Source organism: Heterodontus francisci, chromosome 4, assembly GCF_036365525.1.
Source record: "Heterodontus francisci isolate sHetFra1 chromosome 4, sHetFra1.hap1, whole genome shotgun sequence".
In the NCBI taxonomy this organism is placed as follows: domain Eukaryota; kingdom Metazoa; phylum Chordata; class Chondrichthyes; order Heterodontiformes; family Heterodontidae; genus Heterodontus; species Heterodontus francisci.
Window position 1 is genome coordinate 43,010,432 of NC_090374.1, and position 16,456 is coordinate 43,026,887.

Sequence of the window (16,456 nt, forward strand, 5' to 3'; positions counted from 1 at the left end):
AGTTTTGCTAGTGCTCCTTGATGCCATACTCGGTCAAATGCTGCCTTGATGTCAAGGGCAGTCACTCTCACCTCACCTCGAGTTCAGCTCTTTTGTCCATGTTTGAACCAAGGCTGTAATGAGGTCAGGAGCTGAGTGGCCCTGGCGGAACCCAAACTGAGCGTCACTGAGCAGGTTATTGCTAAACAAGTGCTGTTTGATGGAACTGTTGATGACACCTTCCATCATTTTACTGATGATTGAGAGTAGGCTGATGGGGTGGTAATTGGTTGGCTTTGACTTGTCCTGCTTTTTGTGTACAGGACATACCTGGGCAATTTTCCACATTGCAGGGTAGATGCCAGTGTTGTAGCTGTACTGGAACAGCTTGGCTAGGGGCACGACAAGTTCTGGAGCACAGATCGTCAGGGCCCATAGCCTTTGCAGTATCCAGTGCCTTCAGTCGTTTCTTAATATCACGCGGAGTGAATTGAATTGGCTGAAGTCTGGCATCTGTGATGCTGGGGACTTCAGGAGGAGGTTGAGATGGATCATCAACTTGGCACTTCTGGCTGAAGATTGTTGCAAATTCTTCAGCCTTATCTTTCGCACTGATGTGCTGGGCTCCCCCATCATTGAGTATGGGGATATTTGTGGAGCCACCTCCTCCAGTTAGTTGTTTAATTGTCCACCACCATCCATGGCAGGACTGCAGAGCTTAGATCTGATGCGTTGGTTATGGGATCGCTTAGCTCAGTCTATCGCATGCTGCTTCTGCAGTTTTTCACGCAGATAGTCCTGTGTTGTAGCTTCACCAGGTTGACACCTCATTTTGAGGTATGCCTGGTGCTGCTCCTGGCATGCCCTCCTGCACTCTTCATTGAACCAGGGTTGGTCTCCTGGCTTGATAGTAATGGTAGAGTGGGGGATATATTGGGCCATGAGGTTACAGATTGTGGTTGAGTACAATTCTGCTGCTGCTGATGGCCCACAGCGCCTCATGGATGCCCAGTTTTGCATTGCTTGATCTGTTCGCAATCTATCCCATTTACCACGATGGTAGTGCCACACAACATGATGGAGGGTATCCTCAGTGTGAAGGTGGGACTTCATCTCCACAAGGGTTGTGCGGTGGTCACTCCTACCAATACTGCCATGGACAGATGCATCTTTGGCAGGCAGATTGGTGAGGATGAGGTCAAGTATGTTTTTCCCTCTTGTTGGTTCCCTCACCACCTGCCACAGACCCAGTCTAGCGCTATGTCCTTTAGGACTCGGCCAGCTCGGTCAGTAGTGGTGCTACTGAGTCACTCTTGGTGATGGACATTGATGTCCCCCACCCAGAGTACATTCTGTGCCCTTGCCACCTTCAGTGCTTCCTCCAAGTGCTATTCAACATGGAGGAGTACTGACTCATCAGCTGAGGGAGGGCGGTAGGTGGTAATCAGCAGGAGGTTTCCTCGTCCATGTTTGACCTGATGCCATGAAACCTCATGGGGTCCGGACTCGATATTGAGAACTCCCAGGGTAACTCCCTCCCAATTGTATACCACTGTGCTGCCACCACTTCTGGGTCTGTCCTGCCGGTGGGACAGGACATACCTGGGGATGGTGATGGCAGTGTCTGGGACATTGTCAGGTATGATTCCGTGATTATGACTATGTCAGGCTGTTGCTTGACCAGTCTGTGGGACAGCTCTCCCAACTCTGGCACAAGCCCCCAGATGTTAGTAAGGAGGACTTTGCAGGGTCAACAGGGCTGGGTTTGCCGTTGTCGTTTCCGGTGCCTAGGTCAATGCCGGGTGGTCCGTCCAGTTTCATTCCTTTTTATTGACTTCGTAGTGGTTAGATACAACTGAGTGGCTTGCTAGGCCATTTCAGAGGGCATGTAAGAGTCACCACATTGCTGTGGGTCTCGAGTCACATGTAGGCCAGACCAGGTAAGGACAGCAGATTTCCTTCCCTCAAGGACATTAGTGAACCAGATGGGTTTTTACAACAATCGACAATGGTTTCATGGCCGTCATTGGACTAGCTTTTTAATTCCAGATTTATTAATTGAATTCAAATTCCACCTTCTGTTGTGGTGGGATTTGAACACATGTCCCCAGAGCAATACCCTGGGTTTCTGAGCTACTAATCCAGTGACAATACCACTACGCCACCACCTCCCCGTCAGTTCCAGCATTACATCTCTGCTTTTGTATTCTGCACCTTGGCCAATGAAGGAAAGCATTCCATATGCCGCCTTCACCACTCTATCTACCTGTCCTGCCCCGTATCCTTAGAATATGACCCCTGGTTCTGGACTCCCCCACCATCGGGAACATCCTTCCTGCATCTACCTTGTCAAGTCCTGTTAGAATTTTATAGGTTTTTATAAGATCCCCCCCTCACTCTTCTGAACTCCAGCGAATATAATCCTAACCGACTCAATCTCTCCTCATACATCAATCCTGCCATCCCAGGAATCAGTCTGGTAAACCTTTGCTGCACTCCCTCTATAGCAAGAACATCCTTCCTCAGATAAGGAGACCAAAACTGCACACAATATTCCAGGTGTGGCCTCATCAAGGCCCTGTATAATTGCAGCAAGACATCCTGCTCTTGTACTCGAATCTTCTCACTATGAAGGCCAACATACCATTTGCCTTTTTTACTGCCTGTTGTACCTGCATGCTTACCTTCAGCGACTGGTGCACGAGAACACCCAGGTCTCGTTGCATATTCCCCTCTCTCAGTTTATAGCTGTTCAGATAATAATCTGCCTTCCTGTTTTTGCTGCCAAAGTAGATAACCTCACATTTATCCACATTATACTGCATCTGCCATGCATTTGCCCACTCATTTAACTTGTCCAAATCACCCTGAAGCATCTCTGCATCCTCCTCATAACTCACCCTCCCACCCAGTTTTGTGTCATCTGCAAATTTGAAGATATTACATTTAGTCCCCTCATCTAAATCATTAGTATGTATTGTGAATAGCTGGGGTCCGAGCACCCAACCCTGCGGTACCCCACTGGTCACTGCCTGCCATTCGGAAAAAGACCCGTTTATTCCTACTCTTTGTTTCCTGTCTGCCAACCAGTTTTCTTTCCATCGCAATACCCTACCCCCAATCCCATGCGCTTTAATTTTACATGCTAATCCCTTATGTGGGACTTTGTTGAAAGCCTTCTGAAATTCCAAATAAACCACATCCACTGGCTGCCCCTCATCAACTCTACTAGTTACATCCTCGAAGAATTCTAGTAGATTTGTCAAGCATGATTTCCCTTTCGTAAATCCATGCTGACTCTGTCCGATTTTACCACCGTTCTCCAAGTGCTCTGCTTTTATAATGGACTCTAGAATTTTTCCCACTACCGACGTCACCGTGACTGGCCTATAATTCTGTTTTCTCTCTACCTCCCTTTTTAAATAGTGGGGTTACATTACCTACCCTCCAATCTGTCAGAACTGTTCCAGAGTCTATATAATCTTGGAAGATGACCACTAATGCATCCACTATTTCTAGGGCCACTTCCTTAAGTACTCTGGGATGTATATTATCAGGCCCTGGGGATTTATCGGCCTTCAATCCCATCAATTTCCCCAACACCATTCCTCTACTAATACTGATTTCCTTCAGTTCCTCCCTCTCACTAAACCCTGTGTTCCCCAACATTTCTGGTATGATATTTGTGTCCTCCTTTGTGAAGACAGAACCCTACATTTGTCTTCACCAATCTTTTTCTCTTCACATACCTATAGAAACTTTTACAGTCAGTTTTTATGTTGCCCGCAAGCGTACGCTCATAGTCTGTTTTCCCCTTCTTAATCAATCCCTTGGTCCTCCTTTGCTGAATTCTAAACTGCTCCCAATCCTCAGTCTGTTGTTTTTTCTGGCGAATTTATATGCTTCTTCCTTGGATCTAATGCTGTCTCTAATTTCCCTTGTAAGCCATGGTTTGGCTACCTTTCCCGTTTTACTTTTGCGCCAGACAGGGATAAACTATTGTTGTAGTTCATCCATGCGCTCTTTGAATGTTTGCCGTTGCTTATCCACCGTCATCCCTTTAAGTAACATTTCCCAATCCATCATAGCCAACTCGCGCCTCATACCTTCGTAGTTTCCTTTATTAAGATTCAGGACCCTAGTCTCAGAATCAACTACGTCACTCTCCATCTTGATGAAGAATTCTATCATATTATGGTCACACATCCCCAAGGGGTCTTGCACAACTAGATTGTCAATTATTCCTCTCTCATTACACAATACCCAATCTAGGATGGCCTGTTCTGTAGTTGGTTCCTCAACGGTATTGTGACGAATTTGATTTGCCCAATCTATATGCATATTAAATTCACCCATAATAACAGATGTTCCTTTATCGCATGCGTCTCTAATTACCTGTTTAACGCCGTTCCCAACATCAGCACTACTGTTTGGGGGTCTATATACAACCCTCACTAATGTTTTTTGCCCCATAGTGTTTCTCAGTTCTACCCATACAGATTCCACATCGTCAGAGCTAATATCCTTCCTCGCTATTGCGTTAATTTCCTCTTTAACCAGCAATGCAACTCCACCGCCTTTTGCTTTTTGTCTGTCCTTCCTAAATACTGAATACCCCTGGATGTTCATTTCTCATCTCTAATCACCCTGCAGCCATGTCTCTGTAATCCCGACTATATCATACTTGCTTACATCTATTTGCGCAATTAATTCATCTACTTTATTGTGAATGGTCCACGTGTTACGGCACAAAGCCTTAAGGCTTGTCTTTTTAACATTACTTGTCCCCTTCCCGCTATTTTTCACTGTGGCTCTGTTTGATTCTGGCCCTTGACTTCTGTGCCTATCACTTTTCTTATTCCCCTTACTGTCTTTTGTTTTTGTCTTTGATCCCCCCCTCACACCATCTCTTCAGCCACGTATTCATCCGATATATCGTGCTATTTCTACTCTGACTAGCACGTGGCACTGGTAGTAATCCTGAGATCACTACCTTTGAGGTCCTACTTTTCAACTTACTTCCTAACTCCCGAAATTCTGCTTTTAGGACCTCATCCTTTTTTTACCTACGTCATTTGTACCAATGTGTACCACCACCACTGGCTGTTCACCCTCCCCCTTCAGAATGTCCTGTAACCACTCTGAGACATGCTTGACCCTAGCACCAGGGAGGCAACATACCATCCTGGAGTCTCATTTGCGGCCACAGAAACGCCTATCTAAGCCAACTGTGGTGCAGCGAATTGGGCTATTGCTGCTTTCCCCTGAGAGGTCATTCCCCCCCCCCCCAACAGTATCCAAAGCAGTATATCTGTTTTGCCGAGGAATAGCCACAGGATATTCCTGCACTGTCTGCCTAGTCCTCTTCCTCTGCCTGGTGGTCACCCATTCCCTTCCTGCCTGTGGAGCCTGAGCCTGCAGTGCTATCCACGACACTCTGGATTGAATTCCATTTGCCACTTTTCCACCCACTCAACCGAACCATTGATATCATTCTGGAGTCTACGGCTATCCTCTTCACTATCGACTACACGGCCAATTTTTGTGCCATCAACAAATTTCCCAATCATGCCTCCCACATTTAAGTCCAAATCATTAATATATACCACAGACAACAAAGTACCCAACAGTGAGCCCTGTGGAACGCCACTAGAAACAGTTTTCCATTCGCAAAAGCATCCGTCGACTACTACCCTTGTTTCCTGTCACTGAGCCAATTTTGGATCCAACCTGCCACATTCCCCTGTATCCCATGGGCTTTCATTTTATGGACCAGTCTGCCATGCGGGACTGTGTCAAATGCCTTACTAAAATCCATGTAGATCACATCCACTGTAGTACCCTCATCAATTCTCCTTGTTACTTCCTCAAAAAACTCAATTAAGTTAGTAAGACCTGACCTTCCCCGAACAAATCCATGCTGACTATCCCTGATTAATCCATGCCTTTCTAAGTGGCAGTTTATCCTGTCCCTCAGAATTGATACTAATAATTTACCCACCACCGAGATCAGACTGACCGGCCTATAATTATTTGGTCTGTCCCTCGCACCCTTTTTAAACAATGGTGCAATGTTCGCAGATCTCCATTCGTCTAGTGGCTCACCTATTTCTAGTGATGATTTGAAGATGATTCTCAGCACATCCGCTATGTCCTCCCTGGCTTCCTTTAACAACCTGGGATGCAATCCATCCGGCCCTGGCAATTTATCCACTTTCAAGGATTTCAGACCCTCTAGTACTTCCTCTCTCATTCTGCATATCATATCTAAAATTTCACACTCCTCCTCTTGAACTACAATGTCTGCGTCAACCCTCTCGTTGTGAAGATAGAGACAAAGAAACTCATTAAGAACCTTGCCCACATCTTCTGCATTCACACATAAGTTCCCTTGTACATCTCTGATGGGCCCTACCCTTTCCTTAGTTATCCTCTTGCTCTTAATGTACTGATAAAACATCTTTGGGTTTCCTTGATTTTACGTGCCACTAATTTTTCATGTCCTCTCTGCGTTTCTAATTCAGTTTTTTACTTCACCCCTGCACGTTCTATACTTCTGTAGGCTTTCTAAAGTATTAAGATTTTTGTGATCGTCATAAGCTTTCTTTTTTTTATTCATTCATGGGAAGTGGGCGTCACTGGCTATGCCAGCATTTATTGCCCATCCCTAATTGCCCTTGAGAAGGTGGTGGTGAGCTGCCTTCTTGAACTGCTGCAGTCCAGTGAGGTAGGTACACCCACAGTGCTGTTAGGAAGGGAGTTCCAGGATTTTGACCCAACGACAGCGAAGCAACGACGATATAGTTCCAAGTCAGGATGGTGTGTGACTTGGACGGGAACTTGCAGGTGGTGATGTTCCCATGCATCTGCTGCTCTTGTCCTTCGAGGTGGTAGAGGTCGAGGGTTTGGAAGGTGCTGTCTAAGGAGCCTTGGTGCGTTGCTGCAGTACATCTTGTAGATGGTACACGCTGCTGCCACTGTGCGTCGGTGGTGGAGGGAGTGAATGTTTGTGGATGGTGTGCCAATCAAGCGGGCTGCTTTGTCTTGGATGGTGTCGAGCTTCTTGAGTGTTGTTGGAGCTGCACCCATCCAGGCAAGTGAAGAATATTCCATCACACTCCTGACTTGTGCCTTGTAGATGGTGGACAGGCTTTGGGGGGGTCAGGAGGTGAGTTACACGCCGCAGGATTCCTAGCCTCTGACCTGCTTTAACTTACCCTGTAAGCTTCTAGATAACCAGGGGGCTCTAGATTTGGCAGCACCCTTTATCTTTGTGGGGACATGCCTACACTGTGCCTGCAGTAACTTGCTTTTGAATGCCTCCCACTAGTTTGCCTTTCAAGCAGCTGTATCCAGTCCATTTTTGTCAAGTCACTTTTCAGTCTCGTAAAATTTGCCTTCCCCCAATTTAGAACTTTTACTCCTGTTTTTATCTTTGTCCTTTTCCATGATTATGCTAAAACTAACTGTATTATGGTCATTATCTACAAAATGGTCACCCACTGTTACTTCATCCACTTGCCCAGCTTCATTACCGAAGACTAAATCTAGAATTGCGCCCCCTCTCATTGGGCTTGTTACATACTGGCTAAAAAAGTTCTCTTGAACGCACTTCAAGAATTTTGTCCCCTCTGTGCCCTTTACACTGTTGGTATCCCAGTTCATATTGGGGTAGTTGAAATCCCCAACTCTTATTGCTCTATAGTTTTAGCACTCAGAAATTTGCCTCAATATCTGTTCTTCTATCTCCCTCTCACTATTTGGGGGTCTATAGTATGCTCCAAGTACTGGTTGCCCCTTTTTTATTTCTGAGCTCCACCCGTTTCACCTCGTTTGATGATTCATTTAGCATATAATCCCTCCTCAAAGCTGTTATTGATTCCTTAACTAATAATGTTACACCCCCCTCCCTTTTTATCCCCCTCTCTATCCTGCCTGAAAACTCTATATTCAGGGATGTTGAGCTGCCATTCTTGCCCCTCTTTAAGACAAATTTCCATTGTAGCAATGATATCATGTTGTCATATGTCTATCTGTGCCCTTAGCTCATCGGCTTTATTTACTATACTGCTTGCATTTAAATAAATACCCTTTAACACTGCCAAACTCCTGTGCTGCACACTTTTTAACCTTTGCTTCTTCTGTCTTTCAGAGTCACTCGCTAATTTTCTGCCTCCTGTTCCCTGCCTTGAAATTGTCCTATTTAAGACTGCGCTCAGGTTCCCATCCCCCTGCCAAACTAGTTTAAACCATCCCCAACAGCACTAGCAAACCTTCCTGCAAGGATATTTGTCCCAGTCCTGTTCAGGTGTAGACTTGTGCGGGTCCAATTTCCCCAGAACCGGTCCCAATGCCCCAGAAATCTGAAGCACTCCCTCCTGCACCATCTCTCCAGCCATGCATTCATCTGGTGTATTTTCCTATTTCTCATTGGCACGTGACCTTGGAAGTAATCTGGAGATTACTACCTTTGAGGTCCTGCTTGCCAATCTCTTTCCTAACTCCCTGAACTCAGCCTTCAGGACCTCATCCCTCTTTCTTCTAATATCATTGGTACCAATGTGGACCACTACCTCTGGCTGTGCACCCTCGCCCTCCAGAATGCTTTGTAGCCGCTCGGTGATATCCATGACCCTTGCACCAGGGAGGCAACATACCATCCTGGAATCACGTCTGCGACCACAGAAATGCCTAACTGTTCCCCTAACAATAGAATCCCCTACCACTATTGCTATCTTGTCCTTTCTCCTCCCTCCCTGCACAGCTGAGCCACCCATGATGCTCTAGTCATGACCCTTGCTGTACTCTCCAGAGGAACCCTCTCTCCCATCGGTACTCAGAACATAGAAAGTGGAATGCCCTCCGGGGACTCCTGCACTACCTGCCTTGATCTTCATGTCTGTCTGGCAGCTACCCAGTCCCTCTCTGCCTGTGCTGTCTTAAGGTGACTGCCTCCTGAAACGTGCTATCCATGTAGTTCTCTGCCTCATGCATGTGCCACAGTCACTCTAGCCGCCGCTCGAGTTCCGAAACCCAGAGCTCAAACTTCTGCAGCCGGTGTTCTTCCTGCAGATGTGTTTGTCAAGGACACATGGTACGTCCATGACTTCCCACATGCCACAGGAGGCATATTCTGCTTGGCCGAGCTGCCCTGCCGTTACTTAGCTTTACAAACTAATTATTGCTCGCGTAATAAATGGAATAACTTAACAGTTACTTGCCAGTCAGCTTCTTCCCCTGTACCGTGTCGACTGAAAAGGCAGAAAAGAAAAAGACAGCATAGAGCACCTTTTTCCCCTAGTCCGTGAAATCCCTCACACACAACTCACAGCCTCACTCTGTCCACAGCAGTATTCTAATTAGTAATTATTAAATTACACTAATTAAAAAACCTTAGTAATACCAACCTTGTCACTTACAAGGTAGTTATTTGAGGGTTTTTTACAAAAGAATTTTTTTTCCTTTTTTTTTAAGCTATTTATTTACTTGATGTATCACTGCTTTGCAACCAACTCTGTTCTTCGGGCTACATTTCACTTGAAATCACTTGCCTCTGCAATTTTTTTCTCAGTTATTTATTAATCAACTGCACTTGTTACTGCTTGGATTCCAAGGTTAGACTTGGGCTTAAACTTTACTAACCACTGATTGGGAGCAATTTTCACCAGTTTTCAACCAAATTACTAGAAGAATTGCAATGCATTCCCAAAAAAAGTCCATTCAGGGAAGGAAATAAATTGGCATAATTGCTTGTTGACCACAGGCAGGCTTCGATGGCAATTGCAGAGAAGTCCATGCTCCCAACATTTTAACATCTGTTTAAGGAAAACTCAAGTACAAGAGACAGAAGGCACTTGAGGGTCTAGAAATTCGATCATACCTGAAAACTGGTGGGCAGTGGTCAGAGCGTGCAGTACATGCCCCTGTTTACGTGATCACAGGCTGAGCATTAAAATTGCGCTGCATCTCATAATGAGTCAGGTGTGCAGCCAACAGTACCTAAATACTGCATTGGAATTTCGCCCAGTTCACGTGCTACCTATTGGGACGGACAGAAATTGGGCATCTCTGAGGCTACTGGTTTCTTCTGGACTTTTAGAACTTATCCAAGAAAGCTGGATTTGCATTTATATAGCGGCTTTCACATGGGAACTTCACAAAGTCCTTAATTTGCAATGAATTACGTGAAATATTCAGTCTTGAATGAATTGCAGTTTCCTTCAGCTAAACATTGAAAAGACTAATGCTTTTGCCTTCAGCCCCCGCCACAAATTTGCCATCAGTTACATCCCTCTCACCAACTGCTGTGTCGGGCTGAATCAGCCTATTTGCAACCTTGGTGTCCTAGTCATCCAAGAGCCAAGTTTCCAACGCCACATCCTCTAGATCACAAAGCTTGTCTACTTCTACTTTAATTAATCTCGCCCACCTCCACCTCTATCTCAGCCCATTTGCTGCTGAAAGCATGTCGTTGTCACCTCCAGACTATAATTTCCAATGCTCTCCTGACAGGCCTCCCACCCTCCACCCCTTGTAAACTTCAGCTCATCCAAAATTCTGCACCTTGTATCCTATCCTGCACCAAGTCCTGCATATCCAATCATTCCTTTACCTCCCTGATCCTCATGGGTGCCCAGTCAGCCAATATCTCAAATTTAAAATTCTCATTCTTGTGTTTAAATCCCTTCATGGCCTCAGACCTCCCTATCTCTGTAACCACCTCCACCTTACAATACCCCCAAATTCCTCATTCCTCTGACTCTGGCCTCTTGTACATCCTCTCTTCACCCCACCATTGGCTGCCGTACCTTCAGCTGCCAGGGCCCCAGACTCTGGAATTCTCCTAATTTAAGGCCCTCTTTAAATACCGTCTCCTTTGTTAAACGTGCTATATTAATAGAAGTTGTGATTATTTGAGACAGTAAGAAATAAAAAACAGCAACTGGATGAATGACCAGTTATTTTAATTTTGGCGGTGTTAGTTCAGGAAGGAATCCCTTGTTTTTTGGATAGTGCTGTGGAATTTTTAATGGGTAGATGTCTCATCTAAAGGACTGTACTTCTAAAAAGAAAATGCAGCACTCCTTTAATAAAGCACTGGAATTTCAGCCTAATTTATGCACTCAAGTCTGGAAGTCAGACTTGAACCCACATCCTTCTGGCCGAGGTGATACTGCCACTAAGGTGAGAGCAGGGATTATTCATTGTCACTTTCCACCAGTTGTTGTGACCATGATGTGAAATTATGTTAATTATATTTACAGAGAAAAATTTCGAAAGAAAAGCAGGAGTTTGTCAAGAAAAAGATCCAAATCGCCAAGGAGGAGGTCCCGTTCACCGAGGAGGAGGTCCCGGTCGCCGAAGAGGAAGTCCCGGTCGCCGAGGAGGAGGTCCAGGTCGCCGAGGAGGAGATCCCGGTCGCCGAAGCGGAAGTCCCGGTCGCCGAAGCGGAAGTCCCGGTCGCCGAAGCGGAAGTCCCGGTCACCGAAGAGGAAGTCCCGGTCGCCGAAGAGGAAGTCCCGGTCGCCGAAGAGGAAGTCCCGGTCGCCGAAGAGGAAGTCCCGGTCGCCGAAGAGGAAGTCCCGGTCGCCGAAGAGGAAGTCCCGGTCGCCGAAAAGGATGTCCCGGTCGCCGAAGACCCGATCGCCGAAGAGGAAGTCCCGGTCGCCGAAGAGGAAGTCCCGGTCGCCAAAGAGGAAGTCCCGGTCGCCAAAGAGGATGTCCCGGTCGCCGAGGAGGATGTCCCGGTCGCCGAGGAGGATGTCCCGGTCGCCGAGGAGGAAGTCCCGGTCGCCGAGGAGGAAGTCCCGGTCGCCGAGGAGGATGTCCCGGTCGCCGAGGAGGATGTCCCGGTCGCCGAGGAGGATGTCCCGGTCGCCGAGGAGGAAGTCCCGGTCGCCGAGGAGGAAGTCCCGGTCGCCGAGGAGGAGGTCGCGGTCGCCGAGGAGGAGGTCGCGGTCGCCGAGGAGGAGGTCGCGGTCGCCGAGAAGGAGGTCGCGGTCCCCGAGAAGGATGTCCCGGTCCCCGAGAAGGCGGCCTAGAACGCCAAAAAGAAGGTTTTCCAGATCTCCATCTCCGAGAAGGTGACTTTAAACAAATCACTATGTATGACAAAATGAACAAAATAATTTATTTTCGACATAATATAAATATTTGCATTTATATACTGCTTTTAACATCAAACAGCCTAAGTGCACTTTCGTGTAAAGGTCTGCTCGAGTATAAAATTGAAACCTGACCCTGGCCCGAGCCAACCGCAGCCAACCCGAACCTGACCCGGGCCCGAGTCCTTTAACATTTTATCGCGCCCCGCCGGACCCGACCCAAATATCGCAATAAATTTAATGATATCAAACATGTTATTGTGCTCTACCTTGTCCAAATGTTAATGCTTGTGATCCTGTACATCCGTTCCGGCAGCAGGTTATTCTTACAGATGGAATTGTGGGGAATCATGAGTGAGCCCGAACCCGTGAGTTCCTGGAAGCAGCATTGTCCAACCCAACCTGAACCGACCCGAGCCCAAATGTTGGACTCGGAATATAGACTGGTCCCGACCCCGACACACATAGTCGGGTCTAGTTAGGTTCGGGTCGGGTAGTCAGGCTTTACTTCAGTGTCCAAACTTGAACTGTCACAGCCCTGCACTCTGGACTTTTTCCCATTGGCTTTCATCCTTCCTGCACTTTTACCCACCTTCAATAGACTGCTCAAACCTGCCTCTTTGACTGTACCTTTCATCTTCTCCCGAACTGTTCTCTCATTGTTGCTCTGTGTCTGTTCTTACACTCCCTTTTATTTCCCCTTTTCTATGAAATTCTTTGGGACACTTTGGTACATTAAAGATAGTGTATTAGTAGGCTGTTGCATGCTTTGTTTGATGAGGACACATAGCAGCTTGCAGCCTGGGTCATTTAACTGCAGACTCTCATTTACAATGAACGATGCTGACTCCCACTCAGCAGTAACAGGAATGACATGCTGGCTGGTAGGAGTGGGAAATGGCAGTTGTCCATCTCTGGGGACCTGAGGAAACGGTCCCCATTAAGGTATGTGGAAAGAGGGAGAGGCGATGGTGATCGTGGTTGCTGGCAGGGAAACTGAAGTTCGAGTTTGGGGAAACTCAAGGAGTCTTTGTGGGGCTTGGAAGAACAGTCCTGCTGATTCAGGCCCACAAGGAAACCTTAAAAAAAAAGTTAAAGTTAACTTACCTCGGCCTGTTCTGGCTCTCGATCTTGTGTATCGCCTGCTTTTGCTGACAGCTTCAGGACTCGGCCTTGCAGCTGGAAAAACCTAGAAATTAAAATGGCGAAGCACGAATGCAGTGTGTAGTGCCAGGCCACCATTTTATTCATCTGCTGGTACAGTTCCTTCCATTTGGGGAGGACTCCTAACTTTAAAATAGAGCTCTCTTTTAAATTTTCCACAGACATCAGTCTAAAATTTTTTCACAATTTTTTATTCCAGCCTCAGTTTGACGTACAGTTGCAACATTTTGAGGGAAATAGAAGCAAATCATGAGAATCCAGATGACTCTTTACCTTTATGGCTTTAGTAAAAATTGGGGGATTTGTGCCATAGAGACAATTAGGGAGGCTTATCCTCTCCATTTGATAAGGCTGCCACAAACGTTTTGTGATACAGTCTGGTGAGAACACTTCTGAGACCTGCTGATGGCAGTAGAATTAGTGCCCTTTTTCTTCCAGTCATCTTTGGAGTAGTGTATGGTGATTTGAGAGCTGTTTTTCTTCTCCCTCTGGGTATAAAAGCACTTTCCACTCATTGATTCCCCCGGCAGCATAGTTGAGGTTGGAAATATGCTCTTCTTGTACAAGCAAAAACCTACTTCAAGATCGTATCCTACTACAAAATTGTATTTGTCATTAATCCTTAGGCATGCAATTTTTTCAAAGAATCGAGGTCCCTCTAAATACCAACATTTCCCAGTCTCTCACCATGTAAAAAATATTTGGTTTTCTATTTTTCCTTCCAAAGTACAGAACTTCACAGTTCCCCACAATATATTCCAGTTGCCTTGTTTGTGTCCACTCACTAAATTTGGCTATAACCCCTTGCAGCCTCACCTGGAATTTAAAAGAGTTAAGAGGTGACTTGATTGAAACATATAAGATCCTGAGGGGTCTTGACAGGGTGGATGTGGATAGGATGTTTCCCCTTGTGGGAGAATCTCTAACTAGGGGTCACTGTTTAAAAATAAGGGGTCGCCCATTTAAGACAAAGATGAGGAAAAATATTTTCTCTGAGGGTCGTGAGTCTTTGGAATTCTCTTCCTCAAAAGGCAGTGGAAGCAGAGTCTTCGAATATTTTTAAGGCAGAGGTAGATAGATTCTTGATAAGCAAGGGGGTAGCAGGTTATCGGGGGTAGGTGGAAATGTGGAGTAATCAGTTCAGCCATGAACTTATTGAATGGCGGAGAAGGCTCGAGGGGTCGAGTGGCCTACTCCCGCTCCTAATTCGTATGTTCTCCAAAGACCTTAAATACGTTGTCGCCTCCCAAATCCGTGCCCAACTTTCCTGGCGCTTCATGTTTGAATCCCTCTAATCAGCTTTCCGACACTGCCACAGTACTGAAACAGTTCTTATCAAGTTCACAAGTGACATCCAGTGTGACTGTGACAAAGGTAAACTATCCCTCCTTATCCTTCTCGACCTGTCTGCATCCTTTGATACACTTGGCCACACCATCCTCCTCCAACCCGTCTCCACGGTCGTCCAGCTGGGTCCACCTGGTTACATTCTTATCCATCTAATCATATCCAGAGTATCACTTGCAATGGCTTCTCTTCTTGTTCCCGCACCATTACCTCTGGTGTCCCTCAAGGATTTATCCTTGGCCCCTCCTATTTTTCATCTACATGCTGCCCCTCCGTGACATCATTCGAAAACACAGTGTTAGTTTTCATGTGTACGCTGACGGTACCCTGCTCTACCTCACCACAATTTCCCTCGACTCCTCCACTGTTGCTAAATTATCAAACGGTTTATCTGACATCCAGTCCTGGATGAGCAGAAATTTCCTCCAATATTGAGAAGACTGAAGCCATTGTTTTCCGCCCTGCTCCAAACTCCATTCCCTAACTACCAACTCCATTCCTCTCCCTGGCAACTGTCTAAGACTAAAACAGGCTGTTTGCAATCTTGGTGTCATATTTAACTCCAAGATGATCTTCAACCACATATTTGTGCCATCAACAATACCGCCTATTTCCACCTCTGTCACACCGCCCAACTTCACCCCTTCTCAGCTCATCTTCTGCTGAAGCCCTCATGCCCTTGTTACCTCTAGACTTGACTATTACAATGCATTCCTTGTTGGTCACCCGCATTCTGCCCTCCATAAACTTGAGGTCACCTTCAACTCTGCTGCCCGTGGCTTAACTCGCTCCAAGTTCCGTTCACCTATCATTCCTGTGTTTGCTGACGTAAATTGGCTCCTGGTCAAGCAACGTCTTGATTTTAAAATTCTCATCATTGTTTTCAAATCCCTCCATGGCCTTGCGCCTCCCTATCTCTTTAATCTCTACCAGCCCCACAACCCTCCAACATGTCTGCATAACTAATTCAGGACTCTTTAGCATCCTCAGTTTTAATGGTCGCACCATTGGTGCCGTCAGCTGCCCAGGCCCTAAGCTCTTGAATTCCCTCCCTATACCACTTTGCCTCTCTAACTTGCTTTATTTTGTTTTATAATGCTCCTGTGAGGCAGCTTGGGATGTTTTATCATGTTAAGGGTGCTAAGTTATATTCAAGTCAGAAATTGATGGATTTTTGAATACTGAAGAAATTGAAGGATGTGGGGATAGGGTGGAAGGTCGAGTTGTGGTAGAAGGTCAGGCATGATCATACTGAATGGTTTGAAGGGCGGAATGATCTACTCTTGCTCCTATTATGTTCTGAAATGTGCAAAGTGAAATGTGTACAGTTTAATGAGGCGAAAATTGAGAGAGATTGTGCTCTGCTAGTATTCAGAACACCATTGTTTACCTAATTAGCTTTTCAGTTGGCTTTGGGCTAAGTGAAGTGATATTACAGTAAGCAGCTCATGGGTACTCATACTAACTGCTTTTATACAGTTTAACATGCACTCCCTTCAGTACAGCACTGTAGGTGTACCTACCTCACATGGACTGCAGCGGTTCAAGACGGTAGTTCACCACCACCTTCTCAAGGGCAGTTAGGGATGGGCAATAAATGGTGGCCTAGTCCCGTGAATGAGTTTTTTAAAAAAAACTTGACTAAACAAAACTATCCATTTAGCATTTTTATACAGTAATTTAAAAATATTTATCCTATTGAGAAGTCTATAATTCCTACAGATAATTGATACAGAGCCATCAAATCATAGAGTTACACAGCACAGAAACAGGCCCATCGTGTCCATGCTGGCTATCAAGCACCTATCTATTCTAATCCCATTTTCCAGCATTTGGCCCGTAGCCTTGTATGATATGGCGTT

General features: G+C 46.0%; 1 protein-coding gene across 3 annotated transcripts in view; it reads left to right on the top strand.

Moving 5' to 3' along the window:
* srek1 (splicing regulatory glutamine/lysine-rich protein 1) overlaps nucleotides 1-16,456 on the top strand; it is an 83,954-nt gene that overhangs the window by 61,828 nt on the left and 5,670 nt on the right. For all 3 annotated transcript variants that reach the window (XM_068029429.1, XM_068029430.1, XM_068029431.1), the window contains exon 10: nucleotides 11,244-12,062. In XM_068029429.1, coding sequence (XP_067885530.1) covers nucleotides 11,244-12,062 — 819 coding nt within the window. The remainder of the gene's footprint in view (nucleotides 1-11,243; nucleotides 12,063-16,456) is intronic.